This window comes from Mugil cephalus, chromosome 15 (assembly GCF_022458985.1).
Source record: "Mugil cephalus isolate CIBA_MC_2020 chromosome 15, CIBA_Mcephalus_1.1, whole genome shotgun sequence".
NCBI classification, from domain to species: domain Eukaryota; kingdom Metazoa; phylum Chordata; class Actinopteri; order Mugiliformes; family Mugilidae; genus Mugil; species Mugil cephalus.
Window position 1 is genome coordinate 17,931,098 of NC_061784.1, and position 18,935 is coordinate 17,950,032.

An 18,935-nucleotide genomic window follows, 5' to 3' on the forward strand; every position below is an offset into this window, starting at 1 on the left:
TGAGGTTTACTGGACTGCTGCTGTGAGGAATCCCGTTGCCGCCACGCCGGAGCCACTTTCTCTTTCGTTTCCACTTTATTTCTTCCAACACTTTCCCCCAGTTTTCTTGTTCGCTCCACTCGTGGGGAAACGGAGCTCGTTCATCATTACAGTCAAGTTCTCCCCAACGTTTTTCACAACACCTAACAGCGGTGGAGCATTTTCCCAGCTTTTTTCTTATTACAGCAGAGCTTTATAATGCCCGAAAAAAACACTTGTAATGACCACACTTGGGTAATCACACGTCCCATCTTGCTGAAAACGGACAATGTCTGTTGCGTGCACAAACTTTTCCCCTCAATCTCAATGCTGCTGGACGCATTTTTAGTTGTCTGACGGTTTGGTTTTGTATTTATGCACAAGAAGGTCCAACCAACCAGACAAATTGTTGTCCACTGAGCCACGCCGCTGCACAGGTTTCCATCACTGTGATTAACGCAGGCGCTGTAGTTAATGTTCTCACATACAGTATGCTCAGTAAATACTCACTGAAGCACCAAATTTAAATTTAATCTACTGCCAAAAACAGTCGCAAGAAGCGACTGCACTGTTTACTCTTGTGCTGGGAACAGCTGTACCAGTAAATCACTGAGACCTTTCTCAAACAAATGATCTGTCTTCGCTGGGAGCATATGTGCTCAAGATAAAGTTGGAGACATTTGTTCGGCGATTATTACTAAAAGGAAGTTCAGAAATATACCAGCTGTTCCCATCCAAGCGTTGGTGCCACAAATGACATGATCTGTAATGGTGATAGATAACACATAACATATATTTTAAGTGGTTTTATTATTTCAGTTTGTATGAGTTTGTGTGACACACTAAGAGACTGTAGTCTCACTTCCTGTTTCCCCTTTTAAATGACAAACACAGACTACTGCCCCCTGCTGACACGGAGGCTCCTTTCATGGCGTTTTTGCAGCTTGTCCATCATTTTTATACGCACTTTGTCGTTCGGAGCGTATCTGATTAGATTATTTGAAAGAAATCCCAGTGGCATTAAGCAGGAGCAACGTGCAGGCCGTACCAGCCATATCGCATCTGTTTTACCCGTTTTAATAAGTACAAATTAACTTAACCAGCAGGGGAAACGTGCCGACTAATTGCCGAGGTTTACTGGACCGCTGCTGTGAAGAATCCCGTCGCTGCCACACAGAAGTTTCTCTTTTGTTCCCACTTTATTTCTTCTAATACGTTCCCCCGGTTTTCTTGTTTCCTCCGCTGATGGGAAAACGGAGCTCGTTCATCATTACAGTCAAGTTCTCCTCCACGTTTTTTACCCAACATCTCACAGCAGTGGAACATTTTCATTGTTTTTCTTATTGCAGCAGAGCTTTATAATGCGTTTGTGCCAGCAGCTGTAATCTTTGCAGCGAGTTCAAGTGCGGCTTTTTGGCGAGGCAATGCCACACTCTACTACACTTAAATAACTTAATAAGCGAGTACTTCCCTTGAAGGTTAAAGCAGTTATGGGGGGTTTAATATGTTATACGTCGAACAATTAGATAGTTGGATCAGATGACGTTCAGGACTACGTCGCTGTTACTTTTATGTTCATATTTACATAAAGCCCACCCAACCATTTCATTGTAGCATAATCAGTCAAAAACTTTCGTTAAGGACAGTCTGAATTTAAGTGAAATCTAAAAAAAAGAAAAACAATGCCACATAAAAAAAATGTGCATATTTAATGCTTGTTGATTTAATTGAGAGCTGTAAGCTGCTTCTTTATGTGCCGTAAATGTGAAAATGAACAATATATAGTGTAAAAGCCTGCTTTATTAATAGGATTAAATACATAATGTGTAATCCATCCTCACTTTAGAGATCATAGAGAAGAGAGAAGGCACTGACGTGTCCTGAAAATTACCCAAACTCGCAATGCTGAGCTTTTCTCCCCCCCCCTCCTCCCTCATTCCCTTTGTTTACTGCAAGCCCATCAAGACACAGCAGTGTGTCACTGTGGATCAAAGTCAGTGGTATCAGCCGGCAAACACACAGCATGGAGAGTTGGAGGGATGGCAAAGAGACCGTCCTCCTCTGGTCCCATTATTACGCTCCCACAATCCTCTCCCGATTCTGTTTAAATAAAGAAATGCACCCAACGATGGGGAGGGTCTGCTAGAAGGGATGAGGGGATTTTGGCAGGTGGGACAGAAGCCATCCCCGCATCTTATCGTTCACTTCTTTAGTCGTTAATTTACAGGCAGCGAAATTTCCCTGTGCTCAAAAGCCACAGAAATACACCCTCGGTGAGAAGGAAAAACGGAGCGAAGGCTGAGAGAGGGAGTCATTTGTATTCAAATCCAGAGCTAATACGTCAATAAGTCTATTTCATGGCCAGAGTTTCTCCGTGTGTGGAGGAGACATGCTCTGCTGCAGCACTTCAGGCACTTTCATCAGCACAGGCTGAGAAAACTTGAGGTTTCCTCAGTGATTCTTTGGTTGGATTGACGGCCCTCTGACCTGGCGATTTGTTAAAATCAATTTTATTTATTTTATTTTTTGTCATTAACCATCAACTGTATGTGGAGCAAAGGGATGCCGTCACCTGTTTTGTAAACTACATCCTGTGTGTGGGAGTTCAATTGAATACGAGCAGATTGCAACAAGACACAGTGAGACAGCAGCCAAGAAAAACACTGACTGTTGCGGATGCCCGTCTCCTCCCCTCCTCACACCATCCTCATCCCCCTCTTTCTCTGCGTCTGACAGAGAGGCCTCGGGGTTTTGTATCCTCCGCTGTTTGATTTGCACCGAGGGGAGAATCTTGTTTGTTCTCCTCAATGCAGCATTTATGGTTTAAGATTCTCCTCACGACCTTCCGCCGCTCCTGAGCAGCGAGCTATCTGTCTCCCCCGAGCGAAAAATGCAAGAAAAGAACAGTGGCGCTGCTGCTACTGCCGGCCGAGGGACCTGCAGCTCTTTTCATCCCAGCAGTAAACAAAAATATGGGGGTGTAGGCGGGGGGATAAGGGACAGAGGTAGCCTTTACCTTTTATTTATCAAGGCCACTCAGCGCAAGCATGTGGGGATATTTTATGAGGCTGTCTGCACTAATGAGGGGTAAATACAGCTCTGGCAGGTTTGAGTGTTGTCAGAGCTCCACCTTGTGGTATTTCATCAGCATCTTTTCTAACCACAGTGGTGGCCCTCCATGCAATCATGTCTCATTCTTATTGTCTCATTCACTGTATTTTCCAACACTGACTTGCTGTTTTTCTCTTTTTTATCTCTCCTTTTTCCTTTATCCTACTTTTACCTCTTACGACTCTCCAACTATCATTTTCCTGCTTGATATTCCTGCACTTCCCTTCCCTTTATTCCTTCTTATTTATTGATTTTTTTTTTACCTTGTCCATCCTCTTCTTTCCTCTCTGCTTCCTAATTCTTTCCAAACGACTCCCTGCTCTGTTTTTTCCTTTTTTTCCCCCCCTCGTCCCTTACTTCTCTCCGTCAGGTCGTTATCGGGACGAATCGTCGGAGGAGTGTGGTGGTTCTTCACGCTCATCATCATCTCGTCCTACACGGCTAACCTGGCTGCCTTCCTCACTGTGGAGAGGATGGTTTCTCCCATTGAGAGCGCAGAGGATCTGGCCAAGCAGACCGACATCGCTTATGGCACTCTGGACTCCGGCTCGACCAAAGAGTTCTTCAGGGTGAGTTGGTATTATTGGAGTTAATGGTCTTCGATGAGACAGGTAGGTGGACGCATGCAGTGTTATTAGCAGCTGAATGGACATGAGGAAGCTAAGTAGACGTCCGTTTCCTATGAATTATGTTTAATTAGTTTGTTTTGCCACAATAAAGTTCTTTTAGTCTGTGCTAAGTCATACCACACTGGCTGTATAGACCCCTTCATAGTCTATGTCACTGTGACATCACGGTGTTAGCTGGAGGCAAAACAGAGGGAAGCTTGACGCGAACACTGTTACTTTCAACCGTGAAAATTATGTCTTGTTATATTTTTGGGGGCCAAAACCAAAAAATCAAAAACACTAAGTTGAAGTTTTATCACATACCAGCTACTGCCAATAGTAGACGACTTTGAATGAGGGTTAGACTAAGTCGTGACTGAAATTACGTTAAGTTAATCTTTATTTAGGTGATTCTTGTTACACATGCTAATGCTAACAGCAAGATAACGCAATGTTGTGTATTATATTTCAGGGGCATCCAAGCAGAAGCTGCATTTACTACGTTACCCTCCACAGTGGTTCCACTTACTTCTTATAATATCTTTGTAGGAGAGGCTTCACTTACTAAAGACAGACCAGACTCTGTCCCCTCTGTGTCCTCCTTTTGTCAAATCGTCCTTTTGGTGAGAGAGAGAGTGTAGGAGTTGGTGAATATAGTCCCATCAGTCAACTTTTTAAAATAACACTCACGACCTTGAGAAGTGAGTGTATTAGTATATTCTCTAAAATATACGTTTTTCTCGTCCATTCCAGCCAAAACAGTCTGTTGAAATATGCTAACTGCCATTTACAGGCTATAGTGTTTGCGATGTTTTGCCTCCAGTTAAGCTCCGCCCCTCAAAAAACGTCAGACTGTTTACAAACTGTGAAGGGGTCCATAAAGGACTGTGGTTTGCATCAGGGTCTAATATGAGGTTTAAGTGACATCATCTCTCAGCACATAAATAATATTTCTAGGAGTAAAGACCACAGTGATAGTGATACTGGACATTTTACAAATATATGCTGAAGCAGATAAATTATTAGATATGGTATAGAGTATTTCAACCAAGTCTTCGCTTGAGGCTTCTTTAAATTTAAACCGAGTCTTACATTTTGCATTCTGACTCTCCCAGTGATTTCCATAGACCTCATATTAGCCACTTAGTCTGCATGTACCGTACAGTATATGTAGAAACAGAGAAGTGCAGCACCAATTTATCAATGTTCTGCAGCCATACATAATACATGCTCTATAAATTTTATGTAAAGGAAAGACGTAGGTTCATCCAGTGTTTAATGTCAAATTTGGCACCTGGGTTTAAATTTTCAAGCGCATAATAAACCTTCTGATACTTTTTCCTTCCATTAAAACTTCTTGTTATTTGAATAAGATGAATTCAAGCTGACCTCCTTCTGCGCACATTTTCATGAGGAGGCATGACTAATGCGCCCTCTATAAAATCTGCCTTTCTAAGTAAAGCAACAGCATAGCCTCAGGTGATATAAAATCTGGGCCCACACTTGGGTTTAAGATGCCTGAGTTTAAGTGCAGAACAGAAACATGGATGTGAATTCCCAATATAACTAAAAACGAGTTCGAAACTGACCTTATATGCACTTTTTTGAAAAGAAAAAAAAAGATCTTGTGTTTTTTAATGTCATTTTTCTTACTTCATTGGGATAAATAATATGAATATACTATGTATTGCAGGTCATTTATAGAAAGTATATTTATAGAAACTGATGCACCATGTTGTCTCTTTCTTGTTATTTTGTATGCATATGCTTCTCAGTTTCTCTTACCACGTCTACATTTAACACACCCCCCCCCCCCCCCCCCCAAAACCCCACAGCGGTCCAAGATCGCCGTCTATGAGAAGATGTGGGGGTACATGAAGTCGGCCGAGCCCACAGTCTTCACCAAGACCACGGCCGAGGGGGTGGCACGTGTCCGCAAGTCCAAAGGGAAATATGCCTTCCTGTTGGAGTCAACTATGAATGAGTACACAGAGCAGCGCAAGCCCTGCGACACAATGAAAGTGGGAGGCAACTTGGACTCCAAAGGCTACGGAGTAGCTACACCCAAGGGTTCACAGTTAAGGTGGGTGGAATAGTGTAACAATATGTTATACGTGTTGTTATGGTATTCCACCTTCCCTGGTGTGCCGCCTTTTCTATCTCTGTCTCCACTTACTGCTTGGTTGTGCGTGGGTGGGGCGTTTTATGTCTTTGTTTCAGAGCAGAACTTGCAGCTTTTTGACATCTGTGTCTGTTGCATGAGTCATTGTGATGATGCAGGGGTGTTTTTTTTTTTTATTTTTTATTTCACTTTTAACTCTTCACAGGTTTCCAGGCCAGGTAAATTGTTATGCTTGTTATGCTCGGTGTTGGAATGGCATGCTGGAAGCTCCAGGAAACTCATCTGAAACTGTCTTGTGTAGAAGATCATCTGCATTTTTATATACAGAATGTAATTACTCTGGGATGTTCAGCTAATGCTACTTCAGCCTTCCTTCACGGCTGGCTGATTCTTTATTTTCTGAGTTTCTGAGTTAGTGTTTTGGGAGCCGTTTGAATGCGCAGCCCCGGGTAACTCTGCCAGACTCTGTCGCTGCTTCCCGCACACAGTGGAATTTACAGACCTGCCACCGAATACAGTGTCATTACTGTGGGGAGTTGCACTTTCAATCCAAACGCTCATCGATCAAAGCCCCCTAGCAAGGTCTCACTGTAGGGAGTGGATAAATAAACTAAAGGCAAAAGCTACACATGTGTTGATGTGTGTGTGTGTGCAGCTTTAACCATGCTTGCACTTGCACTTTCTTATATTCCTGCAGGAGAACATTATTTTAAGAACTAGGGAGAGCACTTTTCTACGAAGGCCCCTGCATAAATAGATAATTAGAGCATTGTTATCATTGATCATTTGCAATTAGAGTCTGCCAAACCGAACACGAGTGGTGCCAACAAAGTAATGTGTTCCAACTCCTCACAGCCAGTAATTTAAACCTTATTATTTGTTCTCTGTAAATTCCTCTGCCCAGGAAATCGCAAAGTGAAGCAGAGCAGCTACTGTTTTTTTTTTTTTTTTTTTTTGCTGCAGCCAGGCTGGTGCCAGTTTTCAACCACTGCTTTGACCAGGAAGAGTCCCTGACAGATCACGGTAGTCCTCCCCTCCAGGCCTCCATGTTGTTGTTTTGGGGATTATCTTTTTCTGTCAGCCACTTGTCCGGATATCAGCGAGGAAACACACCAGCAACATCGAGAGCCGGCAACGCTGTTAGTCGGGGCTGCTATTTCACATGGCTCCTCAATCAAAATCATCAGCTTACATGGAAATATTAGCTATGTGTGCTTTGTGTCTCTGAACCATTTCCATTACTGACTGTGTGCCTTTCTTTCTTGCCTTTTTTTTTTTTTGCATAATGATACAGATGAATTAAAAGGATCAGAATGCACGCCGAGGCAAATCTCTCTGTCGCTGCACTATCATCAGCCATCACTACGGCAGCGTGCAAAACAACCCATGAAATTATTATGCACTCTTATTTTAAAAAGCTTTTCAAGGACATTTATGCAAGTCAATCACGATTTTCCAGTGCAGCTTAATGCTCAGAAATCCTTTGAGCTTTGAATTGGCCCACGTACATACATGTGTAGAACAGGTCCAAATTGTTTGAAGCTGCCTGTGTCTCAGTGCGCTGGCTGTTGGAGGCATTTTGGGACCAGCGATGCTGATTGCCAGCATTTAGTGCCAACATTTTAATGTTGTAAATTGGTCAACGATGTGCAAAAATTGCTCAGTTAAACATTGTGGGTTATATTTACTTTAGTTTAGGTTTGCTAGGGTAGAAAAGGCTTTAAATGCCAGTTTAACATCTACTGTATGCATATCTATGTGGTCACTGGCTGCCTATAACAAATAGTTCCTATTTGAGAAAATACAGGTTTTATGTCAAAAATCCCTCAGATGCAGTTGCACAGGTGACATAATGTAAGACATATCAAAACACTTTTATGGGAGCGTGACCATTTATTGCTACATCACCTTATTACGTATTTGCAGTAATTATCTAATTCCCACAGAATAAAAGTAGACTTCTTGTTTCACACTGCGAGCTCAAGCTAATGCTAACATGCTAGCACGTGGCTGAAAATGTATGTGCTGACCTTTTAATGTCTGTAGTTCATAGGTCTTCAACAGGGGGTCTAAGGGGGTACACTAAGGGGTCCGCAGACATACTGCGGGGTGGCTGCAATTTCTTTGGTTGATTAGACATTTTATATATACATTAACATGAATCCAGCATATTTTAGTTACGGGATAAGGGATAGCTTAATATTGAATGTAAAATGCTAATAATATTGTATAACTATAAATAGCACTAGGTTGTGTTTAATATAGACCACATATAGTAGCTGTTTAATCTCTCCATCAGTTTGGGGGTCCTTGGCTTGAAAAACCTTGAAGACTCCTGCTCTAGTTTGTTTCAAAGAGAAACAGTTAGATCGGAAAGTTTATCGACGTCATTTTACTCATGACGGCACGTTGGCGGAGAGAGAGATTTGTGTTCCCCGTGCATTCTGGTTCTCGATTGGGATTAACGCACTTTTCCACCCTTGTCCCCTCTCTTACTGCTGCTCCTCCCTCCCCTCTCCCCCCTCCCCCTTCCCTCTTCCTTCCCTCCCAAATTGGACAGCATACTCACCCCTCTCACCAAATATGTTTTATCGTTTTCAAGAAGTGCAGTTAACCTGGCAGTGTTAAAACTCAATGAGCAAGGCCTGTTGGACAAATTGAAAAACAAGTGGTGGTACGACAAAGGAGAGTGTGGCAGCGGAGGCGGTGGCGAGAAGGTTAGCCGCTATGTCGCTATGCCCATGTGACCTTGATGCGGGTAAAAGAAATGTGTTTTTTGTCGGTAACAGGAGCATCTGCCGGGTCGACGTTTACGCTCACGCGGATGATTTAGAAACTTCTTCTCATCTGGAAAGAAGCGCGAGTACTGTGAAAGCATAAATATTTGCATGTAGTGCTAAATTTGAACTGAAAATGTATTTAGCGACTCCTAGCGTCCAACAAAAACTCTAAATACGTGTCTTAGAATAAGACAGCAGCCCTGTTTTGGGTGATTTCAAAACACCACTGTCCGTTTTTTGAGCCAATAGTTTTGCTTTGACAGTACTAGCCTCCATGATTGTTGTAAGAAAGGTCCCGGCAGTATGCGCCCGTTCCAAAAAAGCGATGCAGCCGGGGCCCCACATATATATGTCTGTTAGCTCGGCCCCTTCCCCCTAAATATCTCCATAAACCCCCGTCCCCCAGAAAACAGACGACTCAGTCAATGAGCAAAGAGACATGTAGAAATAGTGGGGCCCCTCTTCTGGCTTCGTCACTTTGTGAAGAGTACTGAGCTGCTCTTGTTGGGCTTCTTCTGATTGAATAACATAAAATAACATGTCCTATGATGTTATTTATGTTATTTTCCCCACCCCACCCTCCCCCGTCCCCCCTGATTTGAAGAACGCCCGTAAACCTTGCCGTATTGAAACTGAGTGAAGCAGGAGTCTTAGACAAACTGAAAAACAAATGGTGGTACGATAAAGGGGAGTGCGGACCCAAGGACTCTGGAAGTAAGGTCAGTCTCCACCAGCCTGGGAGCCTCCCCTCCTCTCTTTTTGTATCTATGCACACTTTTATAACGCTGGCAGCACTGTTCTGTTATCACAGCAGGCTGGCTGTTAACACACACACATCGTATACTTAGTGTGGGTGACAGACACGCAGTTAGATACTTGAGGTGTAGCCTGAGGGATACAGCATGACAGCCAGAAGGCATGGTGCAAGGCTCACACTTAAGATGGTCCCAGGGCATGTTCAGGGTTACTGTACGTCACACTACATGTCAGCAGCACTGCACACCTCAGCTATAGTTGTACTCTCAAGACTTTAAGTTGTTCCACATCAGAGCAGGACACTCATGTTATCACCTGGAAACGAGACTAAGAATGAAAGGTAGAAAAGCTGCATACATTTAAGTAAAAATAGGTCAAAGGGTGAATCTCAGAGCTAATAGACAGGCAGGCTGTTCAAATATAGAGGAGTATTAAAGGGCCAGTTAATGCAAACGACAACAAAAGAGATATTTTCTCACTTAAGACAGAGTGGTTGTAGCCACACACATGGTAATCAGCAAATACAGGGTTGCTTAAGGGTTTTTGCACCATTCAGAATTTTCTACATTTCTATATAAAAATGAACCATAAAATATTACACAAAAATGTGCATAAATTGTGCACAATATTGTTGTGGAAGCATCTGAAGCGGTTCTCTACTAAAGAATTGTCTAAAATTCCTCTAAGATGATATATGTGACAGATCAGCAGTTACCGGAAACATTTAGTTGCTGCACAATGAGGATCAGAGCAGATACTGAAAACTAATCATAAATATGTATAAACTATAATGATCTCAAATTCATCACTACAATACAGTACAATATTCTTGTTTTATTTGTTTGACCCGTCTTACTTTCAATTTCAATACAATGGAGGTGGATGAATGGTTGACATGTTGTAATTTTGCAGCACAGTTTTCCTTCTGAATTTATAAAACATTATCTGATTTTGGCTCCTAGCCACCAACAGCTGCAGCTGACGTTACCACCTGAATGCCAAATTTATGAGTCACACTTACCAGATATAGAAGATAATCCCGGTCACTCTGTGTTTTTACGTCTTCTTCGGTTTCAAACAGAAACTGCTTATTCTGCATCTATTTAACAGCACACTTATAATCGTGTTCATTTAACATTTAACAACAGTGTCAGCATCTAAAAGCATGTCTAAGAAAGACGTTCTTTCTCGAGATTTTTTTCAATTCTTCGGTGATGCAGAAATTTGACATTAGCGTATTTTAATGCTAATTTAGTTGCTAATAATAATGGTGAGCTATTATATTTTCACGTACATGAAACTAAGAAAACTATAAAACACAATAGAATACAGTTAACAACCTAAATAAACTCTCATTTAAGACTAAAACAAGTTTAGATGTTAAGTGAGAAAATATTCTTTTTTATCTTGGTTTAACTGACCTTTAATACAGTGGAGTAACTTAAAAAATGTAGAAGATCACTGATAACATTGCTTCAGACTGTTACAGTGGACTTACAGGTTAGAGGAAGTGTAGTGAACAGAGATGTGTGTGTTTCTGTGACGTGAATGTGTTGTGAGATGTTTCCTTCTGACCCTGTCTTCAATGTGCAAGTGCTGAGTGATTGTGTTGCCCTCTCTGCTAAAAAGAGCGCTGACTTTTGTGTTTGTCCCTCTCCCCCACCACCGCCGGCTACAGGACAAGTCGTCCCAGGCCCTCAGTCTGAGCAACGTGGCGGGGGTCTTCTACATCCTCGTCGGGGGCCTGGGCCTGGCCATGCTGGTGGCCCTCATCGAATTCTGCTACAAGTCGCGCAACGAGGCCAAGAGAATGAAGGTGGAGGCCCAGTCCGAACCCCGGTCCCCACACTCCCATTACCAACACCCCCAACACCACCACTGCTACCCCTGCCTCTCAGGCACCCCCCGGCATAGCCCCGAGCCTAGCCAGAGTCCGAGGCCCAGCCCCAGCATCCACAACTTAGCCGAGTTTAGCGAGGTTTTCAATGGTTACGGCAGCGACGGGGAAGCTGATAAGATGTAGATGGGGTTTTCGTAGAAGGTCCTCCCAAGCCTTTGCCCCCCTCCCACCCCTTCGCTAGCTCCCTGCACAGAGACTGTAAGTGAAACCTGTCATGTCCCCGTTGCTAGCTTCGCCGTGGCTGAGTGACTGTCGTGACCAGTGGCAAAATGTTTCCCAGTTCTCTGTCGTATCTGCTCACCGTGTGGTCATGTGACGTCCTGGTCTGCGTTGGAGCTTTTTTTTTTTTTTCCCCCCTCAGTGTGACAGGAAAGCGATGAGTCATCTTCTGACGTGGCGTCAGCTCGTGTGGCTGCAGATGCTGGCCTTCATTTATCAAGCGGGCATTCAGTGTGACCCATTCTCCTGCCAAAATCAAACATGTGTGGCACATTCTGCACTCCCTGGAAGATAGTGATCGTCATTAAACGGCGTCAGAGTACATCTTAAACGCAGTGATTTATCAGCCTTATCAGAATCTCATGTTTGAGACGCAGATAAAGTTTCATTTGCACAGAAATCATTTGAAGAACCTTTGCATATTCTCAGTCTTAGCTCCAAGCTTATTAACAGGGACGAAAAGCAAAAGATAAATGGGGACCAATGTCTTTACTAGTGGCTTCATTTATCAAACCTTCACAGCATTTTATGTAGCCTTGTAAGGGGCTTACACGCACACATTCACACACTTCAACCTGAATAGTGCAAGCTATAGCTCGAGGACATTAATGTCTCATGTCTCTCAGCTACGGTAGACCATCAGTGTAAAGCCACCTAATGAGAAACCAGCCCTGAGCACACACTGAAAGCCCTGTACAATAACGCCATATTTAAGCACTTTACATTCATCGTAAGGTATCCCTCGAGCTTTAGCTGACTTTATTGATGCGAGCTGTGCTTTTTTTTTTTCTTTTTTTTTTTAAATCCTGAGGATATTTCCCTCAGGTTCTTGAACGTCTCACTCGGTGTATATCTGTCTAGCGTGGTTATGTGTCCCCCATCAGCACTTCCAACCCTTCATTAGCTTGACTGTCGCTGAGTCAGCTTCCCTGTCCCACTGCCTGCAACTATCACTCACTGTGTAATAACTCTGTCGCCAGTGGATTTACATGTAGTATGGGGCCGGCTACTGTACTGAATGGCTATGAAAGGTGTTCTCTTGACTCTGTGGTGGCTACGTTACTGTGTACATATCTCTCTATATATATATTTATTTATTTATTTATTTCTGTATATATAAATGTGTGAGGCTGTTCCACCTGTTGATTTTGCAGATCGGAGTTTTAGTTATAGTCAAATTTTGCTAATTGATGATAGGGATGCAACAAAAGCCACAGTGTTTTGGGCGTATTGCAATAGCGCTATAGTTTAAATAGTCCTTTTTTTCTATAATGTTACAACAAATCTGTCCACTTGTGTCGCGAGGTCTATTAGTTTTTGTTACACTGACTTTTAAGATCTCTGCTGAGTAAAATAGTTTTAAATTAATAACAATTTGCTCTTACATATCCACATGTTTCTTAAGAATCCTATGGGAGTTGCCATGACACAGTTCTATCTCCGGTTGCCGTTTTCATGTTTCCGGTGTCTCACTACTGCTCACGCAGCTAATCAAAACTAGCAGAGGGGGAAAAAAGCTAGTTTTTAGCTTGATTGATTTTTTAAAAAAATTAACTCAGGTTCAACTTGTGTCGTTGTTGGTTTCCACAAAAATTCAAAGAAACTGAAAAGTTTATTGGAAATCTTTTGTATTTAGCGCCAAGAACTACGACATTAATATTATAAATAACAGTTATGCTACATTTATTACTTACAGTTTTTATATACTTTATACTCACAGAACTATGCCCACAACTTTTTAAAGCATCCATATAATGTATCCACCTCCGATTTTGCCCATTTCTGTGCTAATCATAGCTGAAGCTGGCGTTTACCGTTTACCACGATGTTGACAGATCCTGAAACCATGGAAACGTAGCGGTACCGGAAGAGCAAAACTGGCTTCCGCTATGAATCATGGGTAACATGCAGAATTCAGGAAAACGATTGCCATTGGGTTCAGTCTCTGGGCCTGTGACACTTTTGTCTTCCGGGGGTTGAACTGACAACTGCACAGTAAGAGATGAAATTTATGTCCAGAGCTGAAACAAAAACGAACTTTCCTTAAAGCAGCTTAATGTCAACTTTAAATCTTGTTTTTGCTGACCTCCAGTGGTTCATCTGCGTATGAGGAAGTTCAGTAATCAGGAATTGTATGATAAATTAACGATGAGGTTGATGTAGAAAGGCAGAATTATAAATTATATTTGAAGCTCACCCTAATCCCAACCCATTGGACAGACTTGGGTAAGTAGGCGGTGAGTAAAGTAGCCTGAATAGACAATTTCTTGTAGTGATTGTTGCATAAAGAGTAAAAAGGTCTGTACATTAAGGTTTAATCTCTATTCCTTCATTAAATGTGAGCTTTCCTTGGTGTTATCAGTCTGTCCAAAGGGTTAGGGTGAGGCTAGCACATATTAATCAAATTCTGCCTTTCCAGATCAAATAAGGTGCAACTGTCCTCTTCTTCCAACTCAGTTTTCATCGGTCATCCACAACCAAACACCAAGGGAAGCTCATATTTAGTGCAGCAATAGAGATTCAATTGTATATTAATGTACAGATCTTTTTGCTCTTTATGCAACAATCACTACAAGGATTTGTCTATTCAGGCTTTATTCACTTAATACTTTACCCAAATCAACCCAATATCTCTGGTTCAGTTTGTTAATGTTTTAAAATAGTCCTTTATCAAAACATGGACCACATTTGGTAGCCCAAGATCTCTTTAAGGTTTTCTTCAAGTTTCCTAGACGAGTAATTCCTCTAGGAAGCTGTAATAATTGAACCCTTTAAATTGAAATCTCGTAAACACATCCTAAACCTCCAATCTGCAGCAGTCCAGGTTTTTTCTCATTTCCGCCTGCTCCGTGCACAAACCCATCTCTTTTATTTCTCTCTCCTCAGCTAACATTTACAGAAGCCATGAGGAACAAGGCCCGCCTGTCCATCACGGGCAGCGTTGGGGAGAACGGACGGGTTCTGACGCCCGACTGTCCCAAGGCCGTCCACGCCGGGCCTCCCATCCGCCAGAGCTCCGGCCTAGCCCTGGTCTCCTCTGAGCTCCCGTGAAAACCAAAAACCTCTCAAGTGCCTTATTCCAATAATTATAATAACGAAATAATAATCACACCGCCCACCACCGGAAACCTAACCATAAAGAAACAGGATTGACGACACGGCCAAACAGGTCTCTTCCGGTGGGCGCCACAGGACAACAAATCCCACCGATGGAGGTCAGAGGAGGAGGAGGAGTCGTTATTTGCTCTGCGACTTCTCTCAGAAATCTGTGGAAACCAGAGGCAGAACAATTGTTCTTTATTTTATTTTATTATTATTTTTTTTTTTACTGTGCAGCCACACGGAAAGCATTTAATCATGAAAGTCCACTGGAGACATTTCCAGTGGCAGACGGAGAAGAAAATGAATAATATCATAATATATGATAAAGATGAAGACCAGAAAACTGTAAACTTGAAACTCAAAAACTGTGCTTTTCTTTCTTTCGTTTTTTTTTTTGTCTTTTTTCTTGGATCGCTGTGAATTTGGGGGTGGGGGGTTGGGGTAAAAAAAAACAAAAAAAAAAAACACAATCAAGATTGTTTTCAAACTGAACAGTATTTGCTACACAGACATGAGCAGCGTTCAAGAGACAACTATCTCGCCGGATATCAACGCTGCAGCCTCGGCGCCGTGACGACGCGACGAAAAGATATTTGTAAAAACTAAAAAATCTATTGATACTGAATATATGAGCAAACATAGAAAGCTGTGAACATAAGTAAATATGTATATTCCGTGAAAAAAAAAGAAAAGAAAAAAATCTAATGAAATATTTAGCTGTACATAGGGACAACTGTGCTTGCTTTTTAAACACATGTACATAGCAGATATTGTAGTGGACAGACAGACGGTTCTTTTTTGTAAATCATCTTTAAAGATTTTAATTCATCGCAATAATGAAAAAAAAAAAGCGGTTGATGGAAGGAGTGTTTAAAAAAAAATGTGTGTAACTGTATAATAATCAAACTCTTAAATGTGAAGAGGGGTATCGACTGCCCAGATATTCTGATACCTGCTACGTACAGAAATTATTAATAAATATATTCAATAACAGATGAATGTTAACTAGCTCCATCCACCCACCCGCCCACGCCCTCGACCCTGAAACCACAACCCTCACTGTGCAGACGCAGAGGAGACCCAGAGAGCTGCTCACGAGTGGAGCTTTACGAATCCAAGGTTCTGCCGTCAGATTAGAACTATTTTTTTCATTCTTCGATCTATTTTTTGTACCGAGAGTTGAAAAAAAAAGAAGAAAAAAAAAAGAAATCGTGTGTCTCCTGGTTTTAAACGTACTAGACCTTTTAGAGCATCGTGTGTGGAGACATGGAAACGACACAAAAATTGAACCAGTGCCATTTCTCTCACTGTATGTTTATTTAACGAGCGCTGTTTCCAGCTGATGAAGACGCTGTTTGTGTGTCGAGCGATGATTTACAGCCCTTCCTTTGTTGAATCACTGTGGATCCTCCGGGGGAGGCTGGACACCCCGTAGCAGAAATGTCCTCATCTCCTCTGGAAGTGGAAGGACAATCTGCAGTAAGGAAAAAAATATATATATACTGTACATATATATATATATATTTAAAAAAATGAGACGCCACATATTCCGCGTATGCCAGCCCAGTGACGGTGTTGGTAAAAGGATTTTGTTTTATTCTCTTGCTCATGGACGGGTGAGAAGCCTACAGCAGCAGAGAAACCAGCTGAAATAGTTCAGGTCATTCTTCTTCTTCTTCTTCTTCTTCTTCTTCTTCTTCTTCTTCTTGTCCTGCCATCTGTCTTTAGAGCTGAAGTGTAATATGGCGTCTTATTTTGGTTTCAATTGTACATCTTTATTTTGATCTTTTTTAAGTAAAAACAAATTTCAAATTTCAACTTCCCGTGTCTTTATTGGACGAAGAGGCGTTTGTTTGACTGTTTTGTTTACATCCTGCGAGCAGAATGAAGTGTTGATTCGGATTTTAACAGTTTTAGAGAGTCAGACTGAGGCTGATTTATCACATGTGCAAAGTCGGGTAACTCAGCTTTCATATCCAACGGCTGCCAAAATCCTAAACCGGTGATTAATTCTAACTTCTGTTTGAAGGAGATTTTAGGCACAACACAACTAAAAACTGCTTTTACAGTTTGATTTTTGGGAGATGTTGCACTAAATATAAGACTTAATGTGCTTTAGACGTGCTGACAGGATGAATTTAACATCAGATTTTAGCTTTCATGCTAAGCACGGATACTTGGCTCCTGGCTGCAGCTTCAGATTACGCCTGTCCACTTTTACACAACAATAAAAAACATAAAATGTTCTGCACATGCTCATTTCTTAAAGGATGAAGCTTCATAATCCAGCATGCATGATGTTTGTATGATGAATTTAACGCAGACTGTTAATGCAGAGCCATATATTAGACAGAGTCTGGCCAACTGGTGAATGGACCGTCTGAGCTATTCCGCTATGCTGATTGGTTCTGAGCTGGTCACGTGTTTCATGGGCGCCATGTTTGCTACATTTTAACAATGATTCCCCAATAGAGAAGTGGCGATAACCGAGAATAAAATTGGATTAAAAATTAAAATATGCCACAGTGCTCAGTGTAGGATCAGGTTAGCGGGAAAAGGACTGGATGTCAACTGATTTTTACTTCTTATGTGAGGTAAATGTCACTTTCTGTCTTTGACGTTTGTTAAAATTTTAACGTCATCTCAAAGACGTCCAACACCGCTTTAAAAATGAAGTTTGAAGTTAGCCAAGCCGTATGCTAGCCTTATGCTAGCTAGCTAGTCTAGATAACTTGCTACCATAAAGCTAGCTAGTTAGCTAGACTAAAGACTAAAGAAAGATAGCAGCTACCGTCATGTATGCTGTGAAAACCACGCGTGAATGTAATTTATGTCCATGTTGATAGACAAATTTAACTGACACGTAACTTTAGCTAGAATGCTAATGTTATAATAATAATACTAAATAACATTAAGACTAGTTAAATTTTCTTGTACTTGTAATTTTTCGTAGTAATTTCAAACTTTTCTCGGCGATGGATGAACACAGGAGACTGAGGAGAAGGTAAACACAGCTCTGTGACTGATGAGGTGATTGGGCTACGAAGCATTTCAGGATCTCACAATTTCTGCAAATCATAGAGGAGCAATGGCCATCTTAGATGCCATGTACCTCTGCACCCAATAACTGTTGCTACAATAAATGCTGGACACAATAATAAGTGAACAATCTTTCCTTCCATGCCACCGTCCAAATTGCTGTTATTTTATTGTTGGTCTTAATGCCAATTTAATAAAGACTTTTGTTTTCCTACCACTTAAATTAAATACATGTAAGTAGCCTGTCAGGACACCCAAGTAAAAACATAAGTCCAAATAAATTTAACTCTACAATATGCATAAATAATACATGATCATAAATTATAGCTGTGTCCAGTGGTGGTGAAATTTGGTGGGTGAGCTACCAAATGTATAATACTGATTAAATAGTAAACACAGCAGCATTAGAAACATCACCTACAATAAATACAGTTATATCACTTTCACTGTATGCTATGTAGTCAGGTACGCTATATATTTTTTTATTGCTCTACATCAGTGGGTCTTCTCATCTGTTCTGGGTTCAGGACCATCACCCCTTAATAACAAAATGCGACACAATTTTCAACTTCTCAAATTTATTCAATTAAAAGGTTGTGCAGTTTGTACCTGATATAGTAGAATATAAAATCGCAGTATGAAAACACACACACAAAAACAAAACAAATGTAATAATGAACCAAAACATTGCTAGAGAGGGAGCTATTCCCTTTTATACTCAATTAGCTGCATTTTCATTAAAACCAGTTCACTTCAGTAACTTCAGCCTTTTTACCAGAACTCAACAGAGCTTTCATGCAGCAAATAAATAATTTCTGAGAAATATTAACAAAAAAAAAAATAATGAAAAAACTCAAATTATGCGGCTTTAGCTGAGAATCCCCACTCACTGAATCTATGACAGCCAACACTGCACTATGGGGGAAAAAAACAACAAAATTTTCAGTCAGATCCTCACCAGATGTGTTTTTGCACTAGCCAGGGATTGAACCATGACTTCCCATCTAATCACATGTCTCACGTTGCTAAATCACCATTTTTCTGATGTGATTTCTGCTCCAAAAAGCAGAACCATGGACAACAGAAAAGTGAATTCTTGGCTACACTTCTTTTCTTTCCAACCAATAAACACAAAACGTACGATTTTGTCGTTTTTGTCTGCTTTTGACCAGCAGCCTGAGGGCTGACTGGATTTAACTCAAATGATCAGCCAGAAAAAAGTCCTTCTGAGAACAATTATAAAGCCCCATAAGATGTGAATAGTCATATTATACTCACCT

At 41.4% G+C, this 18,935-nt stretch overlaps 1 protein-coding gene across 1 annotated transcript in view; it reads left to right on the forward strand.

The window, feature by feature from the left end:
• gria4b (glutamate receptor, ionotropic, AMPA 4b) overlaps positions 1 to 16,434 on the forward strand; it is a 125,130-nt gene extending 108,696 nt beyond the window's left edge. The window contains exons 13-17 of the mRNA XM_047607800.1: positions 3,500 to 3,698; positions 5,573 to 5,820; positions 8,462 to 8,576; positions 11,074 to 11,211; positions 14,401 to 16,434. Of these exons, the coding sequence (XP_047463756.1) occupies positions 3,500 to 3,698; positions 5,573 to 5,820; positions 8,462 to 8,576; positions 11,074 to 11,211; positions 14,401 to 14,565 (865 nt within the window). The 3' untranslated portion in view covers positions 14,566 to 16,434. The remainder of the gene's footprint in view (positions 1 to 3,499; positions 3,699 to 5,572; positions 5,821 to 8,461; positions 8,577 to 11,073; positions 11,212 to 14,400) is intronic.
• Positions 16,435 to 18,935: the final 2,501 nt, after the last annotated feature.